We start from the raw sequence: 27,514 nt of genomic DNA, 5'->3' as shown, positions 1-27,514 counted from the left end.
GCACACAAGATGTGGGGTCGGATGTCTTGCCCTGACCACATGTCCACCTGGACCACTCCAACAGCCTCCTCTTAGGTCCCTGGTGCCCACTCTGCCCCAGCACCCACTGCCCCACCTCCTGCAGCCAGAGATCCCTTCAAAGCATAAATCTGACAATGTTGCTCTTAAAACTGCAAAGCTTCCTCCGGGATAAGGAACAAAACCAGGATAAGGACCCCAAGCTCTGGGGTCTTGTCCTCAGCAACCTCTGTGGCCGCATCTCACACCATGCCTTGCTCCCTCATGCCCATCCCTCAGACAGGCCAACTTGCTGTTGCCACAGGGCCTTTGTGTGCACTTTTTCTTGCCTGGAATGCTCTTCACTGCCCCCTTTTGCCTAATAACTCCTATTCATCACTCAACCCTCACCTTCACATCACTCCACAGGGAACCTAACCTCCCAGACCAATCAGATCGCATGATTATAAGCTCATTAGAGACCATGCTACTCTTTATGACATCACTGAGCACGGCGATAATTCTACACTGGTTTTATGATGACTTATTTAATCTCTGTCTCCTCTTCTAACGTAAAGTCCATGAGGACAAGGGCAATATGTTTTCTTTTTTTCATACCGCTTTATTCCTGGTGCCTACCACAGTGTCTGGCAGATAGCAGGCATTCAATAAATATTTTGTTGGGTCAGTTCATGAATTTACTGGTTACGTGACTTTTAAAATGGAGATAAACAATAACAGTTGCAACACAGGATCAGACTTGCCTTATCAGGTTGTTTTAAGGATTTTATAAAAAGTATATTTGAAGGAATACGGAAAATGATAATGCATACAAATATTAGTCTTTATACCACATAAAATCTTCAGAACAAGGATGAGCTAAGAAAATATTATTTCAAGGGGACATCTTAGGAGTTAAGGGGATATCTGGGAAAGTGTCCATAAGATAGGATACGCCGACTGATGATATCAAGACTGCTCAGCCTTGTAAATGTGCTGACTGGAGAATCATCTAGGCTCACCCCATTTTCTACTCGTGAAGCCAAACAACTCCTCGCAGTGTCCCCTCTACCTTGTTGTGGAGCTCCTGCTCGCTGTAGACGGCTGACAACAGGCGATAGCATTCAAGGCAGCCAGTCTCCTCTGACACAATGTGGTTGGTCATCTTTTCAGCTTCTTTTGTCTGACCCATCACGGCCAAAACCTGAGCCTGCAAAACCACACTGACTTTGGCTTAGAAAACACTTTGTTATTAGCTTATCAAATAAAGCATCCCTGAATAGAGGCATTCCAGAAACACTCCTGACAAAAGAGGTCAGCATCTATTTGTGACTCACAGAGAGGGCTGAATTCCCACCCTTTACAGGCTTTAATTTTTTGTTGTTTCTTTGCTTATTAATTTAGGTATGCGCATGCATTTGTGCATGAATAGCAGGAACATCAAAGATATTCAGTGAAGTGACTTGTGCCTTTTAAAAAAAGTTGACTAAATTGTCAGAAGAGACATTACTTCCTATGGTTTCAACAGAACACTGTGTTTGTAACAAGATAAGTTTGATTTACTGCAAATCTTAAGAAAACGAAGAGTAATGATCCAAAAACTGAAATAAAAATATTGTTGACATTAATTTTCCTGAATTTGATATCCACACTGTGATTATGTTACAGAATGTCCTTGTTCTTAGGAACTACATGCTGAAATATTTAGAAATAACGGGTATGAGATTTTTAACTTTCACGTGGCTCAGGGAAAAATAACATGTGTTAATAATACGTATATGCACACATACACACCTAAATATGCACATATGTACGTATATGTACGTACACACATACAAACATACATGAGAGGGTGATAAGCAAATGCATCAAAATGCTAAAAATTGATCAATCTGGGTGAAAGGGTATATAGAAGTTATTTAATATTCTTGCAAATTTCTGTAAGTTTGAAATTATTTCAAAACAAAAACTTAAATGTATTTTTAGCATCCACGTCTTTGGTGAATGGCTCTAACATTAGTTATATGAATATTCATAAAATGGATAATTATAGCATTCGAGTTACAGCTCTGAGGCTTACTGACTACAGCTCCCTGTTTTGCATGCTGTGCATATATTCCTTGCTTCATTTCCTTTAGTCCCTCTACTCACCAGTGCCAGGCGGAGTTCCCTTTGAGAAGGCTGAAGGGCCACAGCCTCCCGGTAAATCTGCAGAGCCTCTTCATATCGGCCAGTGTTGTAATACAGTGCTCCCAAGGGTGATAAGATCTCGGCTTTGCGTGCCACCTGCAGGGCGCTGAGTTTTGAGAAAGGTGAATTCACAGTTTTCTTCTAATAGGTACATTTCCAAAGGTTGAAATTTAGATTTAGGAATGACTGTCCATGGTTTGAGACTCTGCTCCAACATGGTCTTTGTTTTTATACCAAGCAGAATGTTAAAAAAAAAAAAAAGACCACGGTGCAACCCTCCAACTATAAGAATGCCTCTAGTGACCTACCAGTATGGAAACTGAACCCCAAGGATCTTTTCCATTAATGATGATAGACTTGTTTTGATGTATGCACAGTCTTTCATCTACATCCAGTTTTGAAATTGCTATTTGTGGTTTGGGTTGCAGTCCATAGCTTTGGAAAAATAATAGACTAAGTAAAGTGGGAACTAAATTCCAGCCTTGGTTTAGCACCATGTTGTAACCAGCAGGCAAAAAGTTGTTAATTGGGATACCATTTATAGTGTTGTATTGTCCTCTTTGCAGATGAGAATCTGTATTGCCTGAACTGGCAAAATTTGCTAGTATTCTGAGAACCTGTCTGTTCCAATTACTAAAAATTTGATGGGCAATTGCAGAGGTTTTGGGGCAACTTACATAGTGAAGAAAAGGAACTTTACCGTTTGTACCATTCTTCGGCCACACTGTTGTCTCCCAACGACCTGTAGAGTCTCCCCAGGTTCACCATGGCCACGTGATGACTTGGGCTAAGTTTGATGGCCTGTTGGTAATGGGCCACTGCCTTCTCTGGAGAGCCTGTAACCAGTGGTGGGTTGGTAAGAGCAGAATATGCCTTAATTATAAAATACACGAGCTCTTTAATTTCTCTTCTGATGTACATCATTCATCTCACAGCGTCATACCATCAATTATTCAGTTTATAAATTAGCTTGCATTTTGGCTGCTTCTTCTTGCTACTGCTTAACACTGGACCATTCCACTATTCGTTCCCACTTCCAAGGAAATTAATAACACAAAATCTATAAAAACTAAAACCTATTTCTTTTATTATGTATATTATTTTAGTCAAAGTGTTTTCTGGCCATTGCCCAAGCTAATGTGGTGTTTTGAGAATATCAGTGATTATTATTTATATAACATATTGTTGTTTCTCATTATACAAAAAAGTATTACAGAAAGAAAACCATCCTGAAGCAATTTCTAAGGGTTTGTCTCAATTAATACACTGCAACACAGTAACTGAGGCCTGCTTTAAACCAGTGAGTAGCAGCTGTATCTTGAAAATCTCTTCTTAAATCACACATTTTTATTTAAATGGTATTTGTTTAATGGGACTTGAAGAAATAATAATAATGCCAATTGCATTTGTCCAATGCATTATACTTTAAAACACTTTAACTAAATGAGCTCACATGATCTTTGAAGGTATTTTTGATACTATTTAGCTGTGTTTTGATACCATTTAGTAGCCTCTTGGCATTTAAGAGATACTAAGAAACAAAATTACCACTTCATGGATACAGGAACTAATGTGCAAAGACATCAAGAAATCTGACAAAGATCCCAGGGCAAGTGAGGGTAAAGGCCAGAGCTAGAAGCAAGTCTCTCTAGTCTGATAAGGTTCCCCAAAGAAGTTCCTAGTGAAATTATATCTAAGTGACTGAACTGTAGAACAGTCTCAAGTTCTAAATGGAATGGAACGTTTATTATCTGAACGGAATCTTCAAATGCAAGTTTCACTAGGAGGTGCCAAAAGAGACTCTATGTACACTTAGGTCTATGTATAGGACACTGGTGATGGGTAGAATTTCAACAGTATAAAAAGAAATACAAAGAGATGGTGAGAAGATACACATAGTGTGGTCAGTGAGATTTTGGGGGGCGGGGGTTGGAGTGGGATTGTTGTTGTAGTAGAAGGAAGAGGGCTAAACCAGGCCAACAGGAGGTCACTTCTGGCTTTTATATCTTGTGATATCTAATTTATTATTATGTTGCTAATGAACCAGCAGGTGGCACTACAAAACAATTTTACATGCAAAAATAAGGTAAGTTCCCTATGTGTATCAGAACGTAAACTTACATTCTGTAAAATAGAAGAGCTTCAAATATCATAGAAAATTAAAATTCTTTCTAGCACTTCATAGCAATAAAATAATTAAAATTGAATTTTACTGCAGGGCACGTAGTCTAATAAGTCAATGAGAACAGAGTGGTGCTTTTGCATTAAATTCAAGTATCTTTCGTTCTTTATAAATATTCATAACATGCCAACAGTATAGGGGGCACAAATCATAAAGAAAACAGAATCCCTGGCCCAGTAAAGTTTTGCATTAAATAAGATGGGAGTAAGTGTATTTTATATAACATCTGTCCTATAAGAGTACTCTGTCAATGATAATAATACAGTTTCTGTAATGTATATCAAGTAAGGAACCATGAAACAATTCTGGAAGCTTTTTCATCAGTTGCAGAAAAGTATTTACCATCTGCCAGTAACTAGATTCAGAGGCAGGCTGTGCATCATTGTATAGGAAACTTTCATCATAATAGATTTATAAACTTGTATAAGTGATACTCAAAGAAGACTGTTACTCATTAAATCATCAAGACTACTTCCTGCCACCTGGGGAGTTTTTCTTAGAGAGATGATTATAAGCACTGGGCAGATTTTACTGAACAGAGCTGGAGGATTTAAAGAAAACACAACTCCAAGGTACAATGTGACTGTCAACAGTGAGCTTCTCGCCAAGACAGTGTATTTTACTTCTCAGGCATTATTTGAGTTATTGCCATTTTGCTTGACAGATAGGATTATCTAATCTCCACAGAACAGCTTCTCTTCAATTCCACTTACCAGTATCAACTAAGAAAACCCCATAGTTGTTGTGCAAATCTGAGCTGTCTGGACAGTTCTTTATTCCAGCCTGGTATACGCCCTCAGCTTCCTTAAATCTCTCCTTTAAAAAGAGAACAAAGAAAAATAAATGAGAAAGTTAAAAAGAACCAACAATAAACTGAATAACAGAAGTGGGAAAAGCAGAAAATAATTTACCGAGCATCTACTATGCAATAGGTACTGAGATCCAACACTATGTCTTCTGTCTGAATTAAAGTCAACGCTAACTGCACACAGACCTACAATTCATATCTGTGTTTAGTTCCTTCAGGGCAAACATGCTGATGTTTACTAAGAAGGGACATCTGGAAGGATTTGTGCTTCAGTTGGAAAAGCCTCAGAATGGTTATTTGAAGGGGATGCCCTCCACCCCGGTAACTCTCTGGATGAAAATGGTAATCAGGGGTGGCAATCCAACTGGGAGACAGGGACACCTGGGATATTTGTCTTACGGCTGCATTTGCATAGCTAGCACTCTTTTTGGCTACACTGTATGGTTTACTTGGGGAGATGTTTTTTTTTTGCTGAGGAAGATTGTCCCTGAGCCAACATCTGTGCCCATCTTCCTCTATTTTGTATATGGGACGCTGCCAGAGCATGGCTTGATGAGCAGTGTGCGGGTCTGCGCCCAGGATCCAAACTCGCGAACCCCAGGCAGCCAAAGCAGAGTGTGCGAACTTAACCACTACACCACTGGGCCGGCCCCTATTTGGGGAGGTTTTTAATGGGAAGTGGGGAGGGGTGGGGAGGCTGATGCACATTATGGGAGGGCTTTGGCTTATCCTTTTTTCACTGGAAATATTTCTATAGCTCACCAAACTGTTTGCTGCTTCCTTTATCCAACCTGTGTTTCCCATCTCTGAGCTGTTCTGTCCAACAGGAATATACGTCCCCTCAAAGGCACACCTCCCACCCCTACCTTGTGGCAAAGGCCAGATCAACAGTCACGTTGTCAATGGATCGTTTTCTAACGGCACTGGTCATCTTCTACTCTAAAGGTTCATTCACTCTAACACACTTTCATAATTCTGAATTAGCTTTTAGGTACATTTTTCACAACCATCTGAGATTCTCATGTCATATTTTTTTCTATAAGATAGAAGGTAACACGTAATTAACAAATCAAAGCGACCCGGGTTCTAACAATTACTCACAGGTAAACAATTTCATAGTTTCCCGGTACTGCTGTAAAGGTCAAGTGAAAGGAAACGATTTGGCGTAAAGCACACAGCAACGTTTCTTTTAATGTGCTCTGAGCACGGACATTTTCCATAATTTTATCGCAGGTTGCTACTACTAAGCATTCAATCAGACACATGAAGAGGGAATGTACAGCATCAGTTTTCTCAGACATGACACCTTAAGTTTGTAAATAAAAATGCACTGAGTGCTGAGCACTAAGCCAAGAAACCGAAATCTGATTTGACCTAGAAAGATACAGACACTTTACCCTCTGTAGAATGACCAATGCCACCTCTCTGAATCCACACATTTAAGTACCATTTAGGAAACAAAGTGCGGTTTGAATTTGGCAAATCTCATTATTTGAATTACAAATTCATAGTCCAGCAAAAATGGAGATCCGTGTTTCTCAAAACTTTTTTCTAATTGTCAAACTCAATAAATTGTCAAACTCAGAAAAGTTAAAGATGAATGAAAGTCTCAAAATAATCTTTCAATCTGTTGAAGAGAAGAAAACCTTTATGAAGATATCATCCATTGAAGGACTGACAAATTTGTGTGTGTGTGCGTGTATGTGTGTTAAATGGAGACAGGCAGAACACAAATTATATAAGACCAACTAAATTAACAGCTACAGAGTACCATTGGATATTTACTCGCTTATCCGTTCATTCAGCACACGTTTACTGCAATGGCTACAAAAGTATGGCATAGTGATTACGAATCGGGCTGCCAGTGTTTGACTACATGGATTGGAATCTCAGCCCCACCATTTACTGTCTGTGTGATCTTACTTCCTCTCTACGTGACCACTTGTAAAATAGGGATAACAGTACCTATGTCATAGGGTTGTTGTGAAGATTAAAACACGTAAGGCACTTAGAATAATGCTTAGCACACAGCCCTTTGTCATGCTAGCCATTATCCTTATTATTACTACTAGGAAGTACTATTAATGCTAGCATGACTAATATCACTGGGAGATAGATGCCAAAGACATGGAGATGAATAAAACAAAATACCTCTATTTAAGGAGCAGTGCATCAAAGAGGTCAGTACAGCTAATCTGGGCTCAGGTGGCCTAGAGCTGTCACTGTGGCCATGTCAGGCATCAAGACCCTGTCCAAGTGGCATTTTAGACAACAGTTTCAAGTTCCTTTCCCATTGAACTTCTTTAATTAACTCTATATGACAAATAATTAACTAACTCGGGTGTTTTTCCTTTTAATTGTTCTTAATCATCTTCCGATACAGAGGTCAATAAACACTTAATACCTGAGAGGCAACCAAAGAAAGAAAACCCTCGCTAATCCAAAGCTGGGTAAGCAGTTCCTGAAAATCTCGAGTTTCCTGTGTTACCATTTGACCACTGTTAGTGTTTGACTCCAATGCCATCTTTGTTTTCAAAGGATCCAATTTTCTATTTTACATGGCACTTTTAAAACACACTAAAATAGTCATGGTAAAAATCAAAATTAAAAAATTATTAAAAATACAATGGGTAAGATTTTCAGCAAAGGAAATAAAAGAATATTAGAACTGCAAAGAACATTAATAGACACTAATGCACCACCATTTTTAACAAATGAAGAAACCTGAGTTCAAAGTGGTTAAGAGACTTGCCCCAAATCTCACAGCTACATGGGGACAGAGAACAGAACCTAGGTTTTCAGTGGACCTACAGGGAATTGGTAAGCCTTGAAAAAAAGCAGTATTTCCAGAAATAAACAAGGGTGTCTCTGGCATCAAAAGAAACAATTGCACTTTTGGATATCCATCCATCCATCCATCCATCCATCCATCCATCCATCCATCCATCCCCTCAACAAATATTTCGTGAGCACCATCCACACACCCAGTATATGGTGGGGACAGAGGAGTGAACAAGACAGACACAATTCTGCCATCTCAATTCAGTGGGATTCTGACAGGAAGAAGAAATTGCAATGTACTCTGACAGTGCCATGGGAGGAGAAGCACGAGGTACTTGGGAGGCAACCAGAAGTGACACCCAGACTTGAGGTTAGACAGATTCTCTACACCTGTCATGAGCCAAATACCCAAGAACGCTGGTTAGCATTAACTCCAGCAGCTGTGTAACATAAAGATGTGCTTGAAAAAAACCTGTGGCTACTTGAGATCTTAAAAACATCATTATAACTAAACTGTGGGAGAGTTAAAAAGTGTTTTTCCTGAATGTCCTCACATTCTAACTTTCTAAAGTCAAATACAACAGTTAACAACAGATTTCAAGTGCAATTACTGTTTTACCTGATTTAATTTTACTTTTTTCCCCACTTTCTTGCTGCTCTAAAATAGGCAAAGAGATTACCTTTTTCATCTAAAACTTCTCTTACTTTGGGGTTTATAAGCTGGGTTTCCACTAGAAATGCAATTTTCAAGTCCAAAGAAGTAATGGGATTTAAAAGACCATGTGTGTCAAGAGCAAGTAATCACACCCGGTACCCTTGGTAACACCCAAAGGCAGTCTAGAGACTCTGGCTCTGTGAAAAATGTCTCCAATATCTGTCTTCCTTTTCCTTTCACTTGACTGTAAACTTCAAGGAATGATTAACTCCACTTATTAAAAAACGAAAGGGAACCACCACTGCAGGAGAAAAATACCTTCTAGGTGTTTATTTAAAATAAATTCTACCTTCTCTGGAAGGGCAATGCATTTATCTTAAAAAGGAGTATTATTGAATCACTGAAGCACAGTTTTAGGCACTTACTTTCATTCTCCCCACCTGGCTAGATGTCCTGACCTAGGCCTGATCATTCCTAGTCTCCACTGACTTGTGAAGTCCAGAGGAAATGAATATAAGCTATTTATAGGACAATTTTAATTAGAAAAGCTTGTGACCCAGAGAATGGTTCTGACAAGTAATACTGTCTGCTGTACACCAGAGTCTCCAACCAACTGCTGCCTCAGCATGAAATCGGCCTTGGAGGGCGGTGGTTAAAGCAGGTAGCACACAGCCATGGGCTCCTCTGCAAGGCTCAAAAGCATTTTCAGGGGGGCGGAAAGAAAATGGGCCTTGGGGGAGAGAGAAAACATAGCCAACAGCTCCACTTTTTACATGCTGTAATTACCCAACATGTTTTTACCTCAAGGAAGGAAGAGTGAAAAGTAGATCTTCTGTAAAAGGACCCCTGACTGTAATGTACTCTCTCGGGCCAACTGATATGCTTGGAAAACATTTCTTCCAGTTCAAGTTGCTACAACCGGGAGGACATATGGATGTGGGCTAAATGCAGCAATCCTCAAACTTCTTGGTTTCAGGAACTTTTTGCACTCTAAAACTTACTGAGGACCCAAAGGGCTTTGCTGATGTGGGTTACGTCTATCAATGTTTACTGCAATAGAAATGAAGCTGAGAAATTTAAAAGATATTTATCAGTTTATTTAAAATAATAATGAACTCAAACACAACCTATTTATATGAAAAATATCTATATTTCCCAAAGCAAAAAAAAATTAGTGAGAATAGTGGCATTATTTCATATTTTTGCAAATCTCTTTAATGTCTGACAATAGAAGATGGCTGGATTCTCATATCTACTTTTGTGCTAATCTGTTTTTATATGTTTTTCAGTTTTTTTTTTAAGCTATTTTTTATTTGTTTTTTGTGAGGAAGATCAGCCCTGAGCTAACATTCATGCCAATCCTCCTCTTTTTGCTGAGGAAGACCGGCTCTGAGCTAACATCTATTGCCAGACCTCCTCCTTTTCTTCCCCAAAGCCCCAGTAGATAGTTGTATGTCACAGTTGCACATCCTTCTAGTTGCTGTATGTGGGATGCGGCCTCAGCATGGCCGGACAAGCGGTGCGTCGGTGCGCACCCGGGATCCGAACCTGGGCCACCAGTAGCGAAGCACACGCACTTAACCGCTAAGCCACGGGGCCGGCCCCTATGTTTTTCAGTTTAAGTATGTGAAGAAAACCTGGTCTCACACAGACATTTAGTTGGAAAAGGGGAGAATATTTTAACAGTTTTTTCATAATTGTGGATACACCATGTAGCGTCTAAAAAACTACTGAACACTCACGAGAGAAGGAGAGTAAAAAAGGCAAATTACTTGTTAGTAGTATTGTGAAAATTGAATAGTCCTTCTTGGACCTCAGGGGTCCCCAGTCAACACTTTGTGAACAGCTGGCTTAATGAATGGCCTGTAACAATGTGTACTTACTGTATGGAAGGTGTAGGGTGTGGTATTCCCAAGTGGTGAAGGACCTATAGAGATGGGGATGGAAAGTTGGGCTTGTGCCCTGACCTCATGGTCATGCATCCGAACTGCTTTCTAGAAGGACTTTGACTCTGGTCAATGAAATGAGCATACAGAGTCATAAGGTATCCCCCCATTAGCCAAATGACTTTATTTACTATTACAAACCTGGGAAGTTTAGGACCAATGGATGTTTAAACTTATATCAATGACTTCTCTAAGAAACTCTTCAAGACACAGCAGCTCAAATCAAAACATAAAGCAGAGATGCCTCCTTTCTCACTCTCTCCTTTTCTTTTCTTTCTTTCTTCTTTTTTTTTTTTTTTTGGTGAGGAAGACTGGCCCTGAGCTAACATCTGTTGCCAATCTGCCTCTTTTTGCTTGAGGAAGATTGTCACTGAGCTAACATCTGTGCCAATCTTCCTCTATTTTGTATGTGGGACACCTGCCACAGCATGGCTTGATGAACGGTGCATAGGTCCATGCCTGGGATCTGAACCCGCGAACCCTGGGCTGCTGAAGCAGAGTGCGTGAACTTAACCACTACGCCACCGGGCCGGGCCCATTGCTTTTATTTCCTTTACAAAATAGTTCTTCTACCCATCAGTCGTCAACATGGACATTTATGAGAAACGTGATGTCAATATGTGATGTCTAATTCTCTTTCTCATTCAACTGAAATGAATCAATTAACTTGGTATTCCTCCTCACCAAGGAAGTGTTAGGTATTTCTAATTCTGCATTTTCTCATCGCCCAGCAGACTGTGATCAACACTACCCTGTGACAATTTAAATGAGAGAAATAATCACTTTAAGGAGGAAATGCCAAGAATCATAAAATAAAAGTTAAAGAGGAAGTAGGACAAGAGTAAGCGATTGCAGGTGTACAATGATGTCAGGAGACCAGGAAAAGAGGAGAGAAAACCCACATTTGCACAGAATTGCAGCTTCCTCCATCTCCAAACTCTTCTCATGCCATTGCACCCTCATTCTCTGCACTTTCAGGCACAGAGCTTTCTTTCTATTAGAGGAAATGATCACATTCTTCCCTACCCCAGAGTCTATTTAGTCTATTTCTGCTAGCCAGAAAGGTTTTCCTATTCATTTTTACCTCGTTGATATCTGTAAGTTCCTCAGGTATCGGATTAAATATCACTCTTTGGTTACCCCTCACTCTCTATATGTCCCTTCCCACATTAGGTTAGGTCTCTATAACATTCTCACTGGTACTTTCTCTTTGCACCTTTGTCACAATTGTGTTAGACACTAGGGAGTAGGCTGTCATTCTTTGCTTAGGGGCAGCATTTCCTTCTAGATTCTAAGCTCCTGAGAATAAGACCCATACTTGCTACTTCAACAATTTCTGATGCTTGGTGACACTTACGGATTTATTTACTTGAAGTCCTAAATCTATATTTCCAGCCCTGATCTCTTGCACTGCCATCTGTCCACATGCTATTTCCATTTAAATGTTCCACTAACATTCAAGACTTAAAGGTTCTGTGCTGCTGGTGGCAGAGCATGTTGGTACTACCCTTTTCGAAAGCAATTTAGTAATGTATCTCAAGAGTCAGGAAACATGCTGACACTCTTTGATATGGGAATTCTCTTTGTAGGAATCTATCATTAGGAAATCATTCAAAATATCGTTTTTAAAAAGCTCTAAGAACGATATTTTGAATGATTTCCTAATGCAACTAGAAGGATGTGCAACTATGACATACAACTATCTACTGGGGCTTTAGGGTGAAAAAAAAGGAGGAGGATTGGCAATAGATGTTAGCTCAGAGCCAGTCTTCCTCAGCAAAAAGAGGAGGATTAGCATGATGTTAGCTCAGGGCTGATCTTCCCTACAAAATAAATAAATAAATAAATAAAACTGTTTTTATTTTCTCTGATTTTTCCATTTCTCTGATTTTCCACACTTTCCATTATATATATATTTTTAAAGATTTTATTTATTTTCCCCCCAAAGCCCCAGTAGATAGTTGTATGTCATAGCTGCACATCCTTCTAGTTGCTGTATGTGGGACGCGGCCTCAGCATGGCTGGAGAAGCAGTGCGTCGGTGCGCGCCCGGGATCTGAACCCGGGCCGCCAGCAGCGGAGCGTGCGCACTCAACTGCTAAGCCATGGGGCCGGCCCTCCATTATATTTTTGTATTACTTGTGTAATTGAAAAAATACTGGTGCAGCTGATTTCATTTCCCCCCTCCTAAAATCTTGCTTCTCCCTGGCTTCCCCTTGGCTGTCAGTGGCCATGCGTCGTCTTAGTCCTTTAGGCGCTCTGCTCTGGAGTTCGTAATTTTCTGTTTTTCTTTTCCTCTCAGCCTTCACATGCAGATAGTCTTAAGTACAAGGGGATTCTTTTTCCACAATAGAGTCTATCCATTCCCCCACTTTCTTCCTGAAACAAGGCTCTCCACTACTCACACCAGAACGCATTTAAAAGTCTCCTCCAAAATACCCCACATATTTCCACGAGATTTTCTTCCTTACATGTTTTAAAACCCTTTCCTTATACATTTACCTTGGCTTCCCATTATCTATCAGTTTCAAACCTGGGCTCCACTGTGGGCCTTAATACAATCCACCATATGAGGTCTTTTTGGCCTGTTAACCTATTTTTTAAATTTCCCCTTCTCAAATTCTCTACTGTACCCAACAAATTTACTTGCTACCTTCAGGTTCCAACAGAGGAAGGAACACTTATTAATCCCAGACAAATCCTAGAAGGGATCATTACACTCCTGGCTTTACTAGCAGTGAGGATGGGAAATGGTGTCAAGAGACAGCAGCATGCTTACAGTGAGAGCAGGGCACGCCAAACGAACCTTGTTTTCGTTCTTTTGGTGGACTCACAACCTTTGATCAGCGGAAGAATTTCAGCAGGTGTCTGACAAAATGTCTCACATTCTTGTAGACAAGACTGAGAGAGGTGAGCTAGATGATCTGTAATTTGATAAACTAAATAAAAATTGAATAACTGTACCTAAAGAGTCTTGGGTAAAATAGAGGTCAACTTGGAGAGAAGATTCTACAGGAACAACGCAGGACTTTCTACTTGCTGCTGATCTTTGGAACATGTTTTACCAAAAGTGTAAATAAGTAACTAAAAGCTATTCTTATTCATTTGCCCATTGAAATATCTGGAAAGAGTAGTTGATACAACGAATAACCCGGGCCGCCAGTAGCAGAGCGCACACACTTAACTGCTAAGCCACGGGGCCGGCCCCTAAACATTCACATTTTTTAGGGATTTCAGTTGACTGTATCTCCATTCTGAGCCAGAGAATCACGTGGATGAAAAATAATTAACATTATTCATTTTAGGGTGTCATGTAATAGATATACAGGGCCTCAAGCCAGGGAAGTGAGTATTTCTATTCCACTCTGAAATTATTGAACTACAGTTCGAGAAGCCAGTTCAGTTTGGGAGCCCATACTGTCATAGAGAAAACTGACAATCCAGAGGCTATGCAAAGCAACATGACCAGAAGGAAAGTATTTGGAAACCAGGGCAAATTAGAAAAAAGTTCAAAGAAAAGAATTTAGCTTAGAAAAGAGTTGTTTAGGGAAGTGACAAGAGAGCTGTGCTCATAAGCTGTGCTCAATAACCTCTCTGTTGGGGCAGGCCCAACAGGAGCAAATTACAGGACTGTGGATTTCAGCTCAGTATAGGAAAGAGTTTTCTAACATTAGATTGGCCCACAACCACAGTAAGCACGGGCCGAGCACGTGCACACATGATGGTACTGGAAGATGGGCTGTTAAGTGAGGGGAGGGTTTCACAAGTGTGCACAGATTGACCAAGGTTTGTAAATACTGCTTTCATATATTCAGAGTATTTGAAATTCTGGAATGCTGTTAAATAAGGTTGTGCCATCAAGAAATGAATTCATTTGTATCAAAGAATGTGAAGCCAGGTGGATTTTTCTCTAACAGTTTCTCTGCACCTCACTTGTGCATCTGAAGCATTCTTGTATTAAAGAATTCAAAACATGAAGATGTTGAAAGTCAGAGAGGGAAGGCAATCCTCAGTGATGCCCGACAGCTGCTGTCTCTCTCTGATGTTGAAATCAATTGCCCAAAGGAGCAGAAGAAAAGAATCTTTCAATCTTTCAATTACATTCTTACATCTCATGGCATTTTACATTCAAATCTAGAGCAGGAAAGACTGGCAAAAGATGTGACCTTTGTATGTAAGAAAAGATCATGGTTGTAGTTATAATTTGTTTTTCTTAAAAATTGTTTGTAACTTCAACTATGCGACATGCAATAACTTTACATCAACTTGCCATTGTGGTTTACGAAAATTAAATTTATCACGTAATTGATTACAAATATGGCATTGGACACTTCTTAAACATAACTGAAGAAAAAGTATATATGTTGACCTTTTAAATCTTCTACCTTCTATAAAATTTGTTAACAGTAAGATGCTGCAGAATGGACTAAAATAAATTTCAAGGTCACTAAACATCTCAATCATTTTTTTTTTTTGCCGCGAAGATTCGCCCTGAGCTAACATCTGTGCCAATCTTCCTCTATTTTGTATGTGGGTTGCTGCCACAGCGTGGCTGCCAACAAGTGGTATAAAAGTCTACTCCTGGGAACTGAACCTGGGCCGCCAAAGCCGAACATGCTGAACTTAACCACTAGGCCACGGGGCCAGCTCCTCAATCATTTTTAAAATAGTAACTTTTCATGAACTTGGAGTTCATCAATTTAGAAAAGGAATAAAACTGAAACTTTCGGAGATTTATTAAGGCAAATCACCAACTAACATATTAATCCTTTATTTGTATAAAAACAATAGCAATAATTACAGTGGAGCCTTAAGTTATTCATTAAAATATTCATTAGCACTTAGTTGATGTTAAAGGAGATAGTTTTAGACACTCTTAAAATGTTATAGCTATAAGATACAATAAAGATAAGTAAAGATAATTTAGAATATTTATCTATTTTCAGATTTGGAAACTGAGGCCAAGAGAGGTAAAGCACTCCTCACTCAAGTCTGTGCATTAGGTTACTATAAAGTGAGGTCTAGAAATGGGTCTCCTAGTTCACCGTCAAATGCTCTTACTAGCACAGCATAGGGTAACTGAATCCCAAAGTAACTTACATCAAGACACGCTGTATGAATGCCTGCATTATACAGTGAACTGTTCTAAGCCTTAGAGGAGGAATGCGTATAAAAAGAAGACACTGCTTTTCTTTCTTTCTTTTTTTTTTTTTGTGAGGAAGATCAGCCCTGAGCTAACACCCATGCTAATCCTCTTTTTGCTGAGGAAGACCGGCTCTGCGCTAACATCTATTGCCAATCCTCCTCCTTTTTTCCCCCCAAAGCCCCAGTAGATAGTTGCATGTCATAGTTGCACATCCTTCTAGCTGCTGTAAGTGGGACGCGGCCTCAGCATGGCCGGAGAAGCAGTGCGTCGGTGCGTGCCTGGGATCTGAACCTGGGCCGCCAGTAGCGAAGCGCGCGCACTTAACCACTAAGCCATGGGGCCGGCCCGACACTGCTTTTCTTAAAGAAACTTGCAGCCTTGCAAGAAAAATAAACCTCAAAACTGTTTAAATTATAGTTCGAGATATCAACTCAAGAAATAAAAAAAAAATATGACTAGTTTGTAACCTGATGTGTGTTTCCAAAAATGTTCTAGGAGCTCCAAGGAAACATAACTCACCACGAGCTGGGGAGGTGGAATAATGTTGAGGGAGGAAGTGGAAGTTGAATTGGATCTTGAAAAATGTGGAGGATATAGAAAGGGAGAAAGAAAAGATGGCATTTCAGGAAGATGGAACTGTGTGAATACCTGTAGAGAACTCCCAAAAAACAACATACTGCATTATCACTGGTATTAGGTGAATGATACTGTCATTTACTTCAGGGTAATTTTCATCAAGAAGAGCAATTTAATGTTTATTATCTGTCCTGGTGAGTTGTGGGAAAAAAGTATGAATGGGAACTATTAACACAATGCTTTATTTCTTTATTCACCTATTTATACCTAATTATTCCACAAAGAAATTGAGGCAGCTTTCAAAAACAAAGAATATAAATTGAATAAAATAAATTATTAAGGAAAATGATAAACAGGAGTAAGAATAGCATATGCAGAAAAGCAGACTATACAGTCCAGATGGTTGTTAGTTGGAGGCGGGGGTGGAGGTGGGGTGGAAATAGAGTTGATCTTTCTAGCATTTGCAAGATTTTTCATGCATTAGATTAAAAATAAAACAAAAATCTTATAATTCAAGAGAAGTCTAGCCTTTCCTAACACTGAGACATGAGAGAAATTTCTCTCTCGAGTCCTCATAAAGAAACCACTGAATGATGTAGTAGGCACTGGCCTCAACCCCATCCCTGACCCTATGGTCATAATGAGTAATTTCACATGGCTGTTCCTCATACTGTTCCTCAGTGGAGGATTAGAGCACCACACTGAGGCACAATTCAGTTACAAGACAGTGTGGCCCACCTACCCAGCCCTACTTGTAATGTAAGAGTCAAATTTAGAATAGGTACTGGATTTGGAGGGACTACATGTTCTTCAGTTCATATTAATTCATTTATTCATTCAAAATTTATTGGTTGCATACAATGTGACAGACATGGGGATATACCCATGAATAAAAGAGATAGCCATTCTCACGGAGGTAAATATTCCACTGGTGGGAGAAACACCATAGACAAATAAATGTATGTCAGATGGTGGTAAACGCTATGGGGAAAAATAAGGCAAGGCAAGGTGACAGAGAATGTGGTGGGCAGTGAGAGGTAGCTATTTGAAAGGGTAATCACAGACAACCCATTTGATATGGTAATATTTGGGCAGAAACCAGCATGAGATAAGGAATGAAAAACTCAAAGATACATGGGAACAAAGTGTTGCGGGCAGAGGGAACAGTTGTTGCAAAGGCCCTGACCGAGAAGCATGCTTGGCAAGTAGGAGTGGCTGCAAAACAAGCCACCAAGCAGAGGGAGGGTGAGAGGGTCTTAGGAAAATGAAGGAGCCAGGAGGAGGTGAGAAAAGGAACAATGATGGAGTCAATCTGTTCTCCAGAAAACCCTACTGTGTCAGCTTCAACACAAGCCAAGGGCAGCTGGGGACTGCCAGTGTACACCATAGAACATGACCATCATCATTTTAGCTTCAATATCATGCTAAAACATGCATCAAAATCACCCACTATAGACACAGGCTTTTGTCTAAAGCCCACCTATGCTCTATGGAAAATATTAGAGCGAGACAACTAGGCATGTCATTTCTGACACTTCAATATCCATAAAATGTCCTAATTTTGTTTCCTGGTGAGACCTCCAAAGTTTTTCAAATGCAAATTGCACCCCAAAGTACCTGACATGCGGTATCAAATCATTCATTACATTTAAGCCAACTGATGCTGCAGGGTATCTTTCAAAGGTGTTGAGTTTGATTTTAAAGACAACCTGGCAGTTGTATGACAGCGGAATCTACTGTCTATCAAGAGCACTTACGTGTGTCCACAAAACCATATCATCAGTTTAGAGAAGACAATTTATATATGTTTCCCCACAGTAGGGCACATGCGTCCAGGACACTGAAAAGTGGTATCAAATCGTTTAGACACAAGTGAAAAGAAGGAGGGGAATCAACATACTCCTGTTTCATGCCATGAGAAATATCATCTCGGAGGAGCTGGCTCAATAAGCCTCTGTGATCTTCTGACAGGTATTAAGATACAGGATCTATAAGATTATTGGTAACTGATTCCATATTGAGTTCAGAGATCCTAGTTCATTAGCAGAAAAATATAACTAAATAGTAATAAAACCAGCAACTATCATGTACTGTTCTTGACAGATTTTGTCCCAAAGTGATAGAGAATATACCAATGCCCTATAATGGACCACCTTTGTGTAAAGACCACTTACACTCTACAGAAAGTACTGACATGAGAAAACTAGGCTTGTAATTTCTGTCAAGAAGAAAATTGACATAGAGATTAGTGATCCAATATGAACTCACAATTAAACCATCGGTATAAAAATCTGTGTAATATTAATTTACCTATTCAACAGTAAGATTTTTAACAAATATTATATGAAATTAAATAGAAACAATTACCTGTTCAGCTAATAATGAAGCTAAGCTTGAATACGCATCTGCAAACTCTGGACCATATTTAATGGAATCCTTCAGTAAAGTGACAGCCTCTTCTTTTTTCTCTTGGGACCTATAGAGGATAAGAGGGAGAAAAAAAATCTTTTAATAACGCCTTGTTTAAATCCCCTGGTTATACTTTAAAATCTCATTTCTTTTAGCAAAGATTAACTGATTCACTCTGGATTTTATCACAAATGAATTAAACTAGACTGTCTCAAGTTGCTAACGGTTTCTCTGTCTCTGAATTCTCAACAGAAAGAGATGTTAAGATGTAAATGATGCTGCAAGTTATTCACTGATTTTTCTACCTTCTATTTCCTGCTATGCACTTTTTGTGAGTTTACGTAATATTTTACGAGTTTGCTAACCAGGAAGTTTGACTCTTAGAGGAGCAAGGGGCATTAGCTGGATGGCGTAGGAGCCGGTTTTCAAGGATGTGGAAGATGATTTGAGCCCCTGTGTATTAGTTGTGCCACCACAGGCTGGGCTCCTAACAGAGGCTGAGCCACCTGTTGGGGACAAGCCAGCCCAACTGCCCATGTTCATCTTTGCTCTTACATCTAAAAGAGATACATTTTATACATAATTTCTTAAATTAGAAAATACTGTGACTACTGGCTGGCAAAAAATGATCAGCTATTTTATCATATTTTTATGAAAAATTGGGGCTGGTTCTGTCCTCTTCATTTTAGTCTTCTCCCAATGATTACACTTCTGGTTCAAACAATGCTCAAAAGTTGTTGCCATTATTTTGAGTGACAGTTCTCTCCCGTTAGTGCCATGGAGTGTCATCAACCTGATATCAATATCTTTCAAGCCAAAAATGTACACCGGCAGTGATCAACTTTGCTACTAACACAATCCCACAAACACTGATCAAGTGCTAATTGTAATGCTAACACATTGTAATTGGCAAAAAAGTGGAATGACGAATAGAACCCCTAGAACTATAGAGAGCACACGACCTAAGGGTCCCCCCATCTTTACCAGTTACCAGTACTGAATTATGTGCTTACATTTTTACTATTTAGGGGCATCAATCACTTATTCAGCAGTGAATACGTACCATATGCTCTGGTAAATTTCCCCATAACATTATTAATTTAATAATTAACAACAATCCCAGGCAGCAGGTATTATTGTCCAATTATACTCATTTTCCTAATTAGAAAATTTGGATTCAGAAAAGTCAAGTGACTCATCATGTTCACATAACCCGTCTTCTGAGTCAAGACCCAGGGCTCTTCCATCACACCACATCTGCTTATTCTAACTACTAAGAAATCCACCTCTTACGATCGTGCTGCTCAAAATGTGATTCACGGACCAGTATCATCAACATCACCACGGGGCTTGTTAGAAATGCCCCATCTGGATGCAATGCATCAGACCCTGCATTTTAAGAAGATCTTCAGGTAATCTGTGCACGTACTAAGATTTCAGCAGACTTGCTCCATGAATTATTAAAGGCAGCTGAGGGTAGCTCCTGCTATAAACCCCCTATGGCTTCAGACTCTGTAGGAGGAAGATCTATAGAGGGAAAACTAATACTGACTCCACAAGTTTGAGTTCCAAGTGCTAGAAGCAGCATGTTACAAGGTGATTTTACCTAGAAGATAAGTCTCCATCACAGACCTTGAAAAACAAAGTCATGTTTCCAGCATAGACCTTGCATTTAGCTACTCAATTTAGCAAACATTTATCATTTTCTGTTATGGGTTAGCTATTTCCCAAGAGAGGTGGCTGGCTGTCCATGCTATCCTCTCCTTACTGGGGTCTAGCTAACTCCTACTTGGCCCCTTCTTGAGGCACAGTCTTGCCCTTGATATCAAGGTGTAACACCTGTGTCCTTAAGTGGATCGTCCTTGGGATGTGGCTTTAAAATTGGATGGCTGTAAGAAATTTGCATTCCAGCTCTCTTAGTGCTGCTTTCTTGTTGATTCATTCATTTAGTCAACAATGTTTAAAGCATGTCTGTAGGACTCTGTGGAAGTCCACTATGATTACATACTCTTGGTTGGGTTTTTATTCTAAAATATACCTTGAAGTAATTCTTCCATGGGCACATGTTTTAAATGAAAACTGATTTTTAATCCTGGTAATTTGACTATTGATTTCATGGTTAGCAGAACTCTTCCTCCAAGGATTTTGTAAATCTTCATTAACGTTAATTTAGAAATCCTTCCAAAATCCAAAGGAAGGTACGGATTTAGGAAATTAAGGCTGAAAATTAAGTCCCTCAGGACATGATTTAGCTTGGACAGTCTTCAAAATCAGCAGAAAAAAACACACAATTTGATGTGGGTAAAGATGTCGTGATTTTCATTTGGCATGGCTCACAACAGTTAGAATGGCAACTTAAACCTTTTATATACGAACTCAGCGAGATTAATTACCACTTAACACAACCTATGAATCTAAATACTTGAGGTCGTCCATTAACATTCATGAGACACAATGGAAAAGTCAGCATCAGAGTTATTCACAGGGAACTCGGATTCTTTATGAAAAACTGTATCTCTATTAATCTCTTGAGGGACTGAATGACACATTTTCAGAAAAACATCTCATCACGCAATTTTGTTTAGTATATGAGTATTGCAAGATGCAAAGACTCGGGCAGACAGGACTTTTCCTCTTGGCTCTGCACTCCTGGATGACTGCTTTTCCCTGGGAGCCTTTGAGAGTCATTAGACACCAATAGGGGTCAGGCACTTGCCACCTTAATGGATATTTTTAAATGTTTTTTATGAAAGCCCAAAAAATTGATAAGTGGTAATTTTGTTGTTGTTGTTGTTGTTGTTTCTGAAAGGGAGATGAATAGTAGGGAAGCTGTATTTCCTCTGTAGCCTCTCTTTTGCTCATTCTTTGGTTCGAGTTTTTGAAATAGGTGTGGTTTTGACACAATAACTTATAGTGGATAATTCATCTAAATGGAACCTTCCTTGGTCATACAGTAACGTGATTTTAACCTGTTTCTGAATTCAGTAGCATTCCGTCTCATATCTACATTATGACCCATGTTCCTCTGCTAATTATCCCATATTAAAAATCAATTCTATTGGATTATTGCAGTCTAGAGTGCACCTCACTCAGTTTTGCTTGCTAACACTTTAGCTCACACCCTTAGTTCACACCCTTTTTCTAGTTCCCTCTGTCTTTTCTTCCTACTACATACAGACAACTGAAAGATACATTTTTTTCTAGAGCAATGCTTTCAACACATTCCCTTATATAAAAATATTCATTATTAATAATATTAATCTTCATAATAATCTTCTCCCTATTGCCTACAAATAGACTCTCAGTTTAAAACCCTCTATAATATGGTTCTGACCAACCATCCAAACATACCTAGGTACCCACTAATCCAGCCAGACTGGGTGGCCTTTGGCATCTATTCTACAGAACCTAAGAGATCACCAATTCCACTGCTTCTCTACCCTCGCTGTACCCTAAAATCATATGGGGTGCTTTTAAAACGTGGTGCTCTGAGGTTAGGCTTCTTAATAGGAAACTCTCTATAGGAATATGACAGCCATCCAGATTTGAGAATTATGGATATGATCCAACCTCCTTGGTTTAGAGTTGTGGAAACTGAGACTCAGGGAACCCCAGTGATTTGCCCTGGCCCCAAGTGAAAAAGGAAGGCCTCGCACCAGGTCTTGTGCCTCTCAGGCTGGCATTCTTGCCATGCCACTTCACAGATGGCTTTCCTCTCCTCTTCATTCAACTTCTGCCTCCCTGTGAAGCCTTCCCTGACTTGCCCAGCTCACAGCATGATCCTTTCATCAGAGCTCCTAAACATATAACAAAATCGGAAACGATATATATGCTACCTTTCCGATATTTTGGTTTTCTTTACCTTTCTGATATTTTGGTTTTCTTTTTGTATCTCTATAAGAGAAAAGATGGTAGGGGAATCACCATTAGAAGCCCTGTTCTGGCCTCCAAAGGGGCAGCTGCCCTTGGTTCTTCAGCTCAACATTCTGAGGAGTAACTAGGCTTGAGCTCACTTTTCTTCTCCAAGGCCTTGGCACATGAAGGGCTCCCACTACTGCCTCCTGCGGGAGGGTGCCAGTCTGTCTATCAGTGAACACTCCATGCAGGCAAGTTTTTAAAGCTTCATGTTTTGCAATAGGTGCTGGCTGAACATTTACTCTCCGCTAAGGACAGAGTAAGTATTCCTTTGCATGATTTATTTTAATTCTCATTAAGCATTATGAAGTAGGCATAATCCTTTCCATTTTAAAGATTTAGAAAACAATACTAGCCACCACCACTCCAACAAAAATCAAAAAGTGAGATTTGGAGAGCTCAAGTGATTTGTCCCCAGCATAGAGCTGCTGTAACACCAAGATTCTAATTTAGAACTTCAAGTCTAGCCCGTTCCAGTGACAGGCCATGCTTGGCATTTCTGCATGCATTCTGTTAAATGTTATGCACCCTGTCTGTGATCCTTACTAGGTTTTAAGCTCCTTCATAGGCAGGACTCACGTCTTAGTAGTCTTATTTCTTTTATCCCAGAGACTAGTACTAGCACTTCGTAGAAATTCAATAATTGCTGAATTAATTTTTTTAAAACAAACATGGTTTTACTATTTTCTTTATTCCTAGATCTTTCTAAATCTCCTTAAATAAACTTTCCAATATTCTAATAAAATTTGACAGAGGAGGACAATATAATTATCCATTTTATGTCTATTTCGACAGCTCTTTCAATATTATACAAGTGATCCTAAGGAAGACAGAAGCATCCTAAGCCTTAGAGAGATAAGAAAATTCAAGTATAGTTTCCATTTATTGAGCACTTCCTTTTTTAGCAGGCACTGCTAAACAGCTTCTCTCTACCTTAACTCCACATAGTAGTTAAAAGCACAGACGCAAAAACCAGAAGGACTGGGTCCTGCCTCTACCTCTACCATTTACAAGCTGTGTTTCTTTAGACAAATTGTCTGACCTCCCTGTGTCTTTGGCACACAGTAGGTACTATGTATGTTTTGGCTTTTATTAGATTGTTTAATGTTTCTAAAATCGCCCATTAAAACCTATATTCCCCCTTCTTTTAAAATTAAATTCTAAAATCAAGGAGTATGTGGTGTTTTTGAAATTCCCTCCAAAGTGATAAACTTTCACATTTCAAACTAGTCACCAAAAATCTGTTAGATATTAGAGTGATTTTTCCTGTCTGACACCATAATAGATTTTTAATGTAATAATCATCATTAAATACACAAATGAATAGTGTTGTACTAAATGTAAAAGAACACCAGTAACAGACAGTCGTAATCTCTGGAAACCTCATTCTAAAGCAACATCAGGCTGAGGAGACCTAAATGGCAGACTGATTAATCCAGAATGCACTCAGCTGACATTGGAGCCACATAAGGGAGTGAGTCTCCACATTCTAGGGGTGATTGCTACAGGTGAATATGTAGGCTAGAAAGAATCAGGAGCCATTTTGAGCCTCTTCTTCAGCCAAGCCAGGGAAGCTTCTTAGAAAAGAAAGGTTTAAGCAGTTATTTCCACGTAAAAAGGTATAACAAGAGAGGCACAAAATTTCAAATAGATATTCTCAAACTTCTTAATAATGGGAATTACCCATGTACTCTCATAGTACAGATCACTCCTGGGCCAGCATTAGACAGTATTAAAACTTCCTAATGCATTCATTTTGGCTCTATAAAAAGCAACTTAGGGAAATCAGAAGCCCATTATCAATATAAGCCCCATCTACCTAGGACTACTCTGTTAGCCATTTAGACTGAATTGACAGGTCAATTCAAAAGGGGAAAAATAAGAAATAATATTTTCCTCTGAATTCACCAAGCATGTAATACAGGTAACCAAGTCCACAAGTTGTTTCTCTGAATTGCACAGAAAAGGCTTGAATTAAGTAGCTCATAACTGGTGAAAAAATTTATAAAATCTAAGCTCAGTACAGACCCCGTCCAATTAGCCCCAGGCACACCCTGAGTTTGGAGTCACAGAAAGGAGCACTCTGAATCCCTTTGGAAACCGATGTCACACTAAGGACACTGGGGACTGTCAGAGCCTCTGCAGGGGGTTCAAGTGGCACTGATGGAACTATTAGGGATCCCTGGATAAGTGAGAGAAGCAGCTAAGAATAAAACCACTCCGGGGTTAGGTAATATTTGTTGCTTCTCAGCATCCTGAATGTCCTTATCTGTCACCAGCTGATGACTGATAATCCTCCATGACCTAAAATACTTTGTCTTCACTTTTCTCTTAGACCAACAGTTCTCAAATTTTACTGCTTTAAGAATCATTAAGTGTTTGGTAAAATGCAGGATCCCAGGTGTCTTAAGATTCAGTAGGTCTGGGGTACGGCCCGGGAATCAACATTCTTAATAAGCCCCTCAGGTGATTCTGTTGAGGGTGGTCTTCAGCCCATGCTTTAAGAAACTCTGCCCTGGTTACAACGTGTGATTTGCCTGGTCAATTGATCCTTGATGTAAGACTAAACATAACAGAGTGCGGAAAGCTAAAAAAAAAAAAGGAGAAAGAAGACTTGCTGGAGTAATTCGAGCCAAAGAGGAAGGTCACAGTGGCCGGGTGATTTCCCTGGATGATCGACACCTCTGGATGCTGCGTGATGTGGGGAGGCTGGAAGGGGGGCCGTGTGGAGGGTGACACTGGGGAACTGCGATTGGAAGAGGCAGTTTTCTCTCTCATAGAAGCTCTGTTGCGAATGTCCTCTATTGTGCATCCAAGTCTTAGCTCCCGGGATGCCATACAGGCATCATAACACGAATAAAAATCTCTTAATATTCTGCAAGCACAACTCCACTCTCTTAAGTTTCCCCCAGGAACTTCCAAAAGGCTAAAATTCCGGCGATGGGGTTCCTGGGACCAATAACATCTTCATCATTGATTTCACAAGAGGAACATTAAGTAGAAATTAGATCTTGTTCACAACGTGCAAATTTTGCCATTAAATATTTGTAGTTTCACAGGGAATCTTCTCTTCGGTTATACAGCAGTGGGACCGTTTTTCTTGTGTGTTAAGTAACAACATTTGCATCATCTCACTTTCCTGGCTCTATCTCAGTGACAGATATTTAGCAAAAGCAAATAAGGTTTCATCGCATTTTCTTTTAGGAATTAAAGACCTGTGAAGTTTGTCAATTTAGAAAATTTTTTGGATTCCTGTCTAAAATCTCATGACACATTCATTTAAACTGAAAGCAGATGCTTGCTTTGAAAAAGTATTGACATTTTGGGAGAATTTAGGAAATGCCAGTAACAGAAATACATGAATTTGGCAATCCACTTGGCAGCAGTAAAATTTCCTGTTAAACACAGTGTGAACCTAGAGTGCTGGGCAGCTCTATTCTTATTCCTTTATTGGGGTGTTTTGCTGTTGTTGGATCCAAAAACGATGTCTCTCACAGAGGAAAAAGATTATGCTTAATTTTTTTTTTTTGAGGGGGTGCTGATATACTTTACCAGCTCTTCTGAAAAACTGAATTGTGAAAGTCAAATTGTAAATGTCTGACTGAGGTGATCTTTTCAGAGCACACATTTTTCTGTGGCTCTACTATCTTTCCTAGTAGAAGAAAAATAAGAAAATTGGATCATACTCTGCATAGCTTCTTTTATGTTCAAGTTTACCGGATGCATTTCTGGGCGATGTGATGGAAATATAGCATCTAGTTTATTGGCATTCACCCTAGTTTTTCTGCTTGACTTTTTACAAAGTGACACAGGAGAACTGTCTGGAGAACAAATTCATTAATTATGTGGTGGTGAAGATGGAACTTTTTTTTCAACTCCAAAATCACACTCACTGTAGTTAGCATTAAGAGAATGGATCACCTGCACCCCCCATAGTGGGTTTGCAGGGTCAGATTCGGGTCACTGTGGCAACGATGGAAGTCAGGTGGGGTGCCCACCCTATGTGGTATGAGGGTCAAGCTTTGGTTGCCTTTAACACCTCTCTCCCCAGCTGAAAACTGAGGAGTGGGATAATGGAAAGTTCTGCTCACACAAAGGCCTCACACAGGGGCTGGCACAGGGCAGGTCCTGAGGAAACGTTCGTCCCGAGTCCCCTCTCCTTCACTCCTTTGGAACAGCTCTTGATGTCTTTATCCTCAGCTCGGTCAGGTCACTGCCCTGAACCCCTGCAGCTGGGCATTTGCCCCACGATGGCCTTGACCCTGCGTGTATGGAGCCAGTTCTGTGCCACAGTGCGTGGAGGGGGCCTGGGAGGGGGGAAATAGTCCCAAGCCAGCATCACTCCAAAGTGCCGGCAAATAGTTACGCTAAGCCCTTCCCTGATTTGAAGCAAAGAATGGAAATGTCAATGCTTCCGGGTTGGGACGTGGAGGAGAAGGCAGCTAGAAGATCCTGATTTAGCCAGGATTCATTTATCCCATAGAGAAAGGGCCACTTTGACGATGCAGTTGAATGCATGTCCCTGGTTTTAGGCTCAGGCTGATTGCTGTCTAAATCCTGGCTCTGCCCTCACCAGCTGTATGACTTGGATTAGATGTTCCACCTCCATGAGCCTCAATGGCCAAAATCTGTGAAATGTGCACATTAATCTCTACCTCTCCCGGTTCCCGTAAGTGTGGAACAGACGCACGCCAGCAGTGTGCTGAGCCAAGTGTCTGGTACATGGGACGATGCAGTAAATGTTAGTTCCGCTTGCTCTTTCCCCGCTCTCCAACTGGATTCTCATCTGGAATTTCTACCAGAAGCTTCACTAGCTGATTTCCCAGCAAAGGCAGGATCTGTTCCAACGCAACTATTGCCTTTGAAGAGAAAGGGGACTTTCAAGTTCCTTTCTGGTCTTCTACTTACAT

The 27,514-nt window shown here is 40.0% G+C and overlaps 1 protein-coding gene across 1 annotated transcript in view; it reads right to left on the bottom strand.

Annotated features, from left to right (window-relative positions):
• LOC101406248 (transmembrane O-mannosyltransferase targeting cadherins 1) overlaps positions 1-27,514 on the bottom strand; it is a 258,671-nt gene that overhangs the window by 14,301 nt on the left and 216,856 nt on the right. Inside the window, exons 13-17 of the mRNA XM_087442617.1 lie at positions 18,648-18,756; positions 5,083-5,185; positions 2,888-3,023; positions 2,149-2,293; positions 1,070-1,207 (exon numbers count right to left, since the gene is read on the bottom strand). Coding sequence (XP_087298743.1) covers positions 1,070-1,207; positions 2,149-2,293; positions 2,888-3,023; positions 5,083-5,185; positions 18,648-18,756 — 631 coding nt within the window. The remainder of the gene's footprint in view (positions 1-1,069; positions 1,208-2,148; positions 2,294-2,887; positions 3,024-5,082; positions 5,186-18,647; positions 18,757-27,514) is intronic.

Source organism: Ceratotherium simum, chromosome 17, assembly GCF_057802395.1.
Source record: "Ceratotherium simum simum isolate JZ-2026a chromosome 17, ASM5780239v1, whole genome shotgun sequence".
NCBI classification, from domain to species: domain Eukaryota; kingdom Metazoa; phylum Chordata; class Mammalia; order Perissodactyla; family Rhinocerotidae; genus Ceratotherium; species Ceratotherium simum.
Note: the sequence above shows the minus strand (reverse complement) of the source record. Positions and strands in the feature narration are given on the sequence as shown.